The sequence below is a fragment of the Molossus molossus genome, unplaced genomic scaffold (genome assembly GCF_014108415.1).
Source record: "Molossus molossus isolate mMolMol1 unplaced genomic scaffold, mMolMol1.p scaffold_m16_p_11, whole genome shotgun sequence".
NCBI classification, from domain to species: Eukaryota; Metazoa; Chordata; class Mammalia; order Chiroptera; family Molossidae; genus Molossus; species Molossus molossus.
The window spans coordinates 82,953,393-82,962,307 of NW_023425346.1; the positions used below are offsets into that span (position 1 = coordinate 82,953,393).

The 8,915-nt window shown below is 40.4% G+C and overlaps 1 protein-coding gene across 8 annotated transcripts in view; it reads left to right on the forward strand.

Moving 5' to 3' along the window:
• Positions 1-5,728, forward strand: part of PIKFYVE (phosphoinositide kinase, FYVE-type zinc finger containing) — an 81,085-nt gene extending 75,357 nt beyond the window's left edge. For 3 of the 8 annotated variants that reach the window (XM_036253249.1, XM_036253253.1, XM_036253250.1), the window contains one exon: positions 185-789. In XM_036253249.1, the coding sequence (XP_036109142.1) occupies positions 185-300 (116 nt within the window). In that variant the 3' untranslated portion in view covers positions 301-789. Of the gene's footprint in view, positions 1-184; positions 795-5,599 lie in introns of those variants that run through there. The other 5 variants (XM_036253252.1, XM_036253254.1, XM_036253255.1 and 2 more) reach the window with 5 other exon arrangements.
• Positions 5,729-8,915: the final 3,187 nt, after the last annotated feature.

Below are 8,915 nucleotides of genomic sequence, written 5' to 3' on the forward strand. Positions count from 1 at the left end.
AACTCCTGCCTGGGAGGACTTGTCCCTTGTGGCTCAGTGAACAGCACCCTTCCCCTTTCTGAGACTGCGGGGGGCGGGGGGTGTGTCTTTATGGCAGTTTACATGAAAGAACATAGTTGTTGAAGTCAGTTGCCTGATCATTTACGTGACAGTTTCCTTTTCCCCTTTTTTTTCATAATTTTAGGTAAAATGCCAACTGTGGTCTCTCCAGAGTTATACAGAACTAGATTTTGTGAAGCAATGGACAAGTATTTCCTGATGGTACCAGACCACTGGACAGGTTTAGGTCTGAACTGCTGAAGTGAAGCACTTATTTTGAAAGGGACCAAGAAGGGAAGGGGGCTGGAGCAAAGGACCAAAAATAAGCTACGTTTTACTTCTCTGTCACATTCGCCACTGTTGCCCGAGGCCTTCAGCTCTGTCTGTGCGGCCATCTGTGCCCGAGGGGGAGATCCGTGGATTTGCACATCGGCCACCCCAGGCCGGAGAGCTCCGCGACCGCTTTTCACTAGAGCAGAACTGTGGACGCACTTCAGAGGTCTGAGGACAGGGTTTGGTGAGCGATGAGGAGACAGCGTGAGGAATGGGTTGTCATATTTGCCAACAGCCCTGCTAAGAAAACAGTGTTTCATAAATTGTGACTCTCTTAGCATCACATTTGACACATTCTCCACTTAAAAAACATTTGTAGAGCTGGTAAATTTTTTTGGCTTTGTTTCTTACGTAACAATCTAATGTTGCCTGTTACCAGAATTTCTGAAACCTTTAAAAATTTCTGAATAATTCTATTAATGGCCAGTTAAGCAGATGGACACAATCTGGTTTTTTTTTTTTTTTAACAGAGGAACTTGACTTAAATTGGGAATCCTGCCGCGTTGTGTGTCTTGTCGTATTTTCCAGTATGTTTGATGTTTTTTAGGTCCTGTCTTCACTTCTCTGTGGATGGCAGGAGGCCACCGCCACTAACTTTAAGCCTTGTTTCCAGAGCTATTTTTTAAGCTTGTTTACAACTTTTGTGCAATTAATATATGAAACTTCACTTACTGCACATGCTCTTAGTCTAGGTTTTCTCTTAATTTCAAGAGAAATTAGTAAATTAGTAACGAGTCTACATTGATTAGTAAATGAGTCAACAGTGATTAAATCCCCAAGGGGGAAAGGTTAATGGAGGATAGTTTTAAATGTAAAAAATAAATTAGGCCCAAGATTGGGAGCAAGGGAAGCACTTGATCACTTTTTGCAACGGTGGTGTCTTTTTCACTATAAACAGCAATTTAAGTGACATCTGTACAATTAAGAAATTTCCAGGTCGGACATCCCTGTTTCCTAACTTTCTGTACCAGTTTTTAGGCTGGTTCTGACTGTTGAGAAATGTTAAACGGGAAAATAGTCTTAGTCAGGAATTTCTTGATTAATAGAGAAGTTGTTTAGAAAGTGGTCAGAAATACAAAACAATAATAAGGTAACCCTGGCTCTTTCCTCTTAGCTTCTTTGCACAACAAGTATAATTTGGGGATTTATATAGTTGTAGAGTTCTACTCTTTTCAGGCTTCTGATAAAATAGCACATTTCTGTTGTAACATTCACATAAGAAAAAGAAATCTAGATTCATTTCAGTTTCAGAGACTGTAATACATGAAATGGGAACATTTTGCAAAATTTGCTTTAGCAAATGAAAGCATTAGTTTGGTATATGGTGATTATTAGAAACATGGTTTGTTTTGAACTAGAAACAACTTGACCAAGGACTAATGACTGATCTGATGATAAGCATTTGAAAAACAACAACATGTGGTGTGCCTTTTGAAAACCAAAACACGGTGATTTTAGTTTTGCTATCAAACGCTAGTGAAGGAGTTGAACCAGAGTGACGCACAGAGGAGCAATGGCGTCTGCATCTCGTTTTGAATGCAAACGCTCTTTAGTTCTTCTGTCTGGATCCTCTGGGTTATGTGTCCTGTCCATTCCTGCACCCCCAGTAATGAGCACTTCCAGTAGAAGTGTCTCCCCACCTATCATCAGGCCGTTTCTGTTGTAGTCTCAATGTCATGTGTGCTCCTTGGATCCTCCACTGGAATAGCTCCTGACAGTAATTATGTGACTTGCTGATTTTGTTTTCCATGTCCCTGACTTTAAGAACTACTTTTTTTTAAAGTATTGCTGCCTCGTAGATACTTCTGTGGCTTAAAAGAAAATTCCAATATAATATCTGAAGCAATACTTGCTGCCTTGCAAGGGTGATCTGTCCTTTTAAAACCATCTAAAGTTCAATTTGTTGTGAGTGGGAGAACTATAACTCCGGCCCTTGCTGCTGCTGTTTCGACCACCCACATATATAAGGTGCTTCAAATATTATGCTACTCAGTGTTGAAGCATTGGATGACTTTACCTCTCTTGAATTCCATTCTGAGGCCTGGAGAATATTAATGCTGAAAAGTTAAGAATATATAAGAAATTTTAATACTTTCTTCCTTAGAATAAAATATGAATCCTGAGAATAATTGATAGTAGCACAAGAAAGCTGTGTAAACATGTTGCATTGTATAAATTTGAAGCTTTTTGATGCCATCAAAACTTTATTAAAAAATAAAAAGGATTTACCTTTTTCTTACCCACGCCTAAGGAAAATAAGGGGAGTAAGCTGTTGCAAGCCCTTTTATAGTCTATTGAATATTTAAAATGTATAGATATTCAAAATTTCCTATAGAATGTCCTGCTTATAATTTTTTCCTTGCCCCAGCAGTGAGTGGTTTTCTAGCTCTGGCTTTTATTGGATGGTGTGAATAGTAGGGTTGTATTGGTCTTTGTGGCATTAGTTTCTCCTTGGCACTTGACCCTTTAGCAGCGGGCTTGCATCAGACTGCCAAGGAAAGTAATTTATCGGTAAAAATCCGCTTCGCTAATGAGTGGAAACTTGAGAATGAGCCTGTTGGTGAAACAGATCGGGCCATTCATTATTCCTCCAGTGTTAACATACTGACTTCTTCAGTGTTCAAAGCATCTAGTGCAATGCCTTTTTTTGTTTGTTTTTGTAACACGGGTGCAGTGTATTATAGAAAAATTACAATTACAATTATGAGCATTTTTATTAATGCCTCTGTGCTGGTTTTGTAAAAAAAATGTACATTATGTCTTTCGACAGGTTTAATTTTAACTAGAGAAATTATATTGTAAATCATAATGCCTCTTTTAACTTAGTATCTACAGTTCAATTAATTATATTGAAAATACCAAATGTATTATATTGTATATATTTCTCTACTTTGGTTCCAGCTGTTTTATATGATTGACATGTTATTTAAGAAATAAAACTGCCTTTACCTTTTAAAGACTTATACTGTAAATAAAGAAGACTTACAGTAAACTGAGAATCAGCTTCATTTAGTTTTGAATCTGCTTGAGAAAATTGACAGGAGGCACTGGAGTTTGTCATGCAGACCTGGCCCCGGGCCTGGCCCCTCGGTTCATACTCTCCCCCTTTGCTTTTGGAGAATTTAAATCTCTCACTAATAAGTAGCCCTTCTCCTTACATCCTGGAAAGGGGGACTTGAGTTTGGGGGTCCCTTCTGCCAGTAAGTAGCTGTCCACCTTTTCTGCTGGGAATGTTGAGTTCGCCTTAGTTTCTTCCGCGTGTTCAGAATTTACCTAAAGTAGATCCATCGTGGCGCAACCTGCAGCTGTGGGCACGGCTGCCTACCTTATGGTGCCTGGACGCATGGCGGAGTGAGAGCCACTGGCTGAGGGTGGCACCTCTTCCCGAGGGCATGGGGGCACCACCTGTTTGCTTTTCCCTTGCAGTGGAGCATAAGGCACAGGTACCTAGTTCTCTGTCCTTACTACCCTAGAAGTCTCTTGTGTTGGAAATTATTATTTTTTAATCACCCAAGGCTATTTTTCCATTTTTCTTCAGAGAGAGAAACATTGATATGAGAGGGACACATTGACTGGTTGCCCCCTGCACGACCCCGACCAGGGCTGGGGACTGAACCACAACCCAGGTACATGGCCTTGACCAGAATCGAACCCGCAACTCATCGGTCTGCAGGGTGACTGACGCTCTAACCACTGAGCCAAACCGACCAGGGCTGGATATTATTTTCTTATTAAATTTCTGGAGTAAAGCCTTATGAAGCTAAATTTTTTTAAACCTAATTTTTAAAATTGTGGTAAAAAATAACAAAATTTATTCATCTTAACCACTTTTAAGTGTATGGTTCAGTGGTGTTAAACATACCCACATTAGGCGATGCATCGACAGAACGTGCTCATCTTGCGAAACAAACGATTCCCATTAGAGGACTCCTCTTTTCCCCCCTCACCCCTCACCTGGCCCCTGGTAACTGCAATTCTGCTTTCTGTTTCCACGAAGTTGACAACGCTAGATTCTTCATAAATATTTGTCTTTTTGTGATGGGCATATGTCACTTAGTGTAATGTCCTCAAGGTTCATTCATGTTGTAACATTTCCTTCCTTTTTTAAGGTTGAATAATAATTTATTGTATGTATGTATTTACAACATTTTAGGAATGCATCACCAGTGGGCATTTGGATTGCTTTCACCTCTTGGCTGCTATGAACAGTGCTGCTGCAAACATGGGAGTGCAAATATATCTTTAAGATCCTTTTTAAGTTTTTTTGGTAAATACCTAGAAGTGGATTGCGGGATCATGGTGGTTCCATTTTTTAACAATATGAGAAAATTCCATACTTTTTTCCATAATAGTCGGACAATTTTACAATCCCACCTACAGAGCACAAGGGTTCCAACTTCTCTACACCCTCTCCAACATGTTTGATTTATTTATTTACTTATTTATTTAATGGTAGCCATCCCCATGGGTGTGAGGTAATAGCTCGCGGTTTTGATTTGAACTTCTCTGATGACTGACGATGTTGAGTATATGGGTAATATATGCTTGTTGGTCCAAGTAAAAGGGAGTTTTTTAGTCCATAACTGTTTTTAAAAATACAATCTCTTCTACTTGAAATCCTGTTATCTGCAACAATTACACACTACCATCACTAGGGAGAGAAATTTTAATTCATTCAGCTTGCAAAAATATGCCTTGAGGTAGCACCAGATGGTTGTGACCCTGTGCACAGATGTGCATTGTCACCTGGCCAGAGCACACTCCGGGGAGCACGGCAGCCTGAGCCAGGCGCCCGGCGTTGCCCTCATCTCTGCCTTTTAGATTCTCGTCTTGAAAGTGCTACTGACCATCAAGGTGGTTCAAGAAGCCCTAGGTGTAATTACTTGTCCTTTAGCTGTTGGCAGCAGAGCTTGGTAGGTACTTCTAGATTTTTCTACATAGAATTTGATGGGCATGTCTGCTGCTAACCTGCTGCTTCATCTAGGGAAAAGCTGTCTGGCAGCTCCAGCCCCCAGACTCTGAGGGTCATCATCCCCTCCAGGGATACCACTTAAAGTGCCACCTACAACACGACGTCATTACAGAGCTGCTCCTTAGGAGAGCCTGCCTCACGCTGCTAATGAAGAGCACACCCTGGTGCTCTAGAAGTGGTTCCTCTGGTGACGTCTGTTTGACTGTATAGGGGCCTTGTTGAATCTTTTCCATGTTCATCTCTGAATGCCCATAGGTGGAAACGAGAAGAATTACTCTTAATTTCAGAGGACTGCACTTTGCGTCTGTCTGTCGAAGTGAATGCAGTTGCAGGTAACACTGAAGAAGCTGAGAAATCCAGGCTCTCCAGTGGTGATGGGAACTGGACACTCGCTGCCTTAATCCGAGCCTGCAGGCTGCTAACTAGCAAGTTTGTCTGCTGCCACAGGACTGGGACTTTTACCTGCTACTTCTCATCAACATGGTATGTTGTGTTCATAGTAATGCTTTTCTGCTCTATCATGGCGGTAATAAACTACCTGGTGAACAGAGGGTTTCCCTGGAATAAATCAGTCCATGCTATTTTGCTTCCTGTCACTTTGATTTTGCAACATTTTCTGAAATTGCTCTGTGTGTGTGTGTATGTGTATGTGTAAATTCACAGGGAAAATTGTCAGTAGCTGGATGATTCTAAAATGCTTTTTCTTTTGTTTTGCTTCCAACCGAGTTTAATTAACCAGAGAAGACCTAAATTGTATAATGGAAGCTGTTTTTGACTGAACGTATATTAACTTATGCTGCAATATATGAATAAAATGATGATCTGGAAACTTTTATGCTTAGATGAGCGTATCAATGAGACTTACCAGTTTTAATTTTGCTAATTTGCAACTGCATTTGCTGATTTTCAAAACTGCACGCTAAGAACTGACAGTCCCTACTATTGTTCCAAAATGATGTGTATATTATGTTTAAATGAGGAATATTACTGTTTTCAGGGCAGCAACAAAATATATCATTTTTAGAATAAGATAAATCCTAAGTCCAAGCAAATGTTAGGTTTACAGTCCATGCATTTCATGCCTCTAGATTATTCAGTAGTACTGTATTGTTTATTTACATGAATATGTTTAATCTATTGTGCAAACTAGATGAATTTATTTCTCATCTCATCTGTATACTTTCAACCTCATCTTGAAGGAGGAGGAGTTCCTTTTCCTCTCCAAGATTAACTCTCTTTTCCTGTCATTCTTGATCCCGTACTCTGCTGTCTCCTGCTAGATCTTTTTCCAAAAAGTAACCCTTCCTTTTCTGATGCCTTTAGCTTCTTCTGTTGTATTTACTCTTTCCATACACTGGTATGCCAAAGTTCCAGCTGGAATCGCAGCTTTCTCCCTTATCCTCCCCTAATCCAGCAATCTTGTCTTTCCTCTTCTATTACAGAACTTGAGAAGGCACATTCCCCGTCCATCACTACCGCACACTAACCTCCCTCACCCACAGCAGTCTGCTTTCTACCCCCTGCCGATTACGCCTCTGCCGGTCACCTTTGGTTTAGCATGCTTGTGAAATCTAGTGGCCTAAATGCATGTTGATGGCTGGTTAAAATGGAAAAGACTTATTTTTAAAAGCACCTAAATCCAAACAATGCCTTCACTCACGCAGTCAACAAATGCAGTTATCAATAAGCAACACGACAAATTTGCTGATTTGAAGAATGCTGTATTTAGGTGACTAGAAAAGAGATCTGTTTTTACTTTTCTAATTTTAGAGAATGCTAGTTATAAAAACTTTTATTTTGTTTTCTTTAAGATGTAAACTTGGTACAGTCTTCTTTGTGAAAGTCAGGGAGAAGGAAGTTCAACTTGAACACCTGATTTCAAGCATTTCTCATTGAACATGCTGACTGGCTCAGAGAGGGAGGTTCTCTAAGCTAAGGCAGAACGATAACTCAAAACCCTTAAGAAGACACGTGAAATCCCACCTGAAAACATAGGAACAGTTCGAACTGCTTTATGAAGGCAGGGACCTTTCCCTACTCACTTCTGTGTCTTCCGTAACAGGCTTTGCATAGTTGAACTAGAGACGAGGCCATGACGTTCTAGGGAGCCCCTTTTAAGTAGCCACAGTTCCTTCTATATAAGCTGCCATGTGTTTTGTCATGTCACTTGGTTATCATATAATCCTTACTGACTGGATCCAATCCTTCTTTGTACCCAAAGCAACCCCCTCCATAGGCTAGACGTACAGAACCCACCAGCCCATGAGGTGACCTGGTTTGAGGACTGTCCAACGGAAAGACTCCCTGTTGGATGGTGCCCAGTGGGTCCAATCACATCCTCTTTCTTGATCATTTTGATTTCCAGAGAAGGCGGTAGAAGCAGGGACTGTGTATGTAAGCTGAGGCAACAGAGGGAGAGACCGAGGGGGAAACCGAGTCGTGAGTACGGTGGGCTCCGTAGAGCAGGCAGTAGGAGAGAGCTGGTTTCTGAGGTGGTGGCTAGGTACACGCCCATGTCTCCAGCACTCTGGTAGAAACATTTCTCTGTTGTCTGAGCTGCCACTTAGGACAGGGATGCCTCTCCAGTTTGCCATGAAATCCAAGTAGGTCCCAAGGATTTTCTTTCCTGTGTATAGAAATAAACGCCCATCAGGTGACCTGGGCGTGCCTTTTACTTAGAGCCTGTAAGAGTCTAACAATATTTAGGCACTAAACATTCTAAGAGCAATTATTAATGCTTATGTTGCCATATCACACGTTGTAACAGCATGACAACTCCACCATACTAACATTTAGCTTTATGTTGTTCTGATGGTTTTTCAGTCAGTGATCCCTGCATTTTTGCCAAGATAATATAGTGTTAAATGATACTGCTTGAAATACTATGCTTTTTAAAACATATATTTTTATTGGTTTCAGAGAGAGAAAGGGGGAGGGAGAGGGAGACAGAAACATCCATCAGCTGCCTCCTGCACGCCCTCTACTGGGCATCAAGCCCACAACCAGGGCTTATGCCCTGACTGGGAATTGAACTCGTGACCTCCTGGTCCATGGGACTATGCTCAACCACTGAGCCATACCCGTGAGTGAAATACTGTGCTTTTTAATGTAAATGAGCACTTTAAAAGTATTGCAAAGACAACCAGCCCAGTAAGCTTGAGAAGGAATTTTATTATTTATATTATTTTAGAATTGTTCTTATTTAAATCAAAATGCCTGCTGTTATATTCTAATCTATTTTTGTACCTGTAAATAAAATCAGAACTGGAAAATAGGTGATTTTTCATTAGATAGGCTTTGTTTGATTAAAGCTTAAATAATTTTGTAAAACTTGTCCTTGTTTGAGGTTGAAAGTTCATGTTATTACAAGAATTGATCAGCAGAAGCTCATTTACAATCAGTAAATTGATCTATAAGAGTATCCACAGGGTTTTAGCTATTATTTTTGGATTTGCTCCCCAGCCCACAAAGGCTTTTAAGTAAGAAAAAAGGAAACATTCATTCAAATCATCTATTAAAATCCAGGTTGCACTCAGTGACAGTGTTTCATTTCTTTTTTTTTTTTATCCTC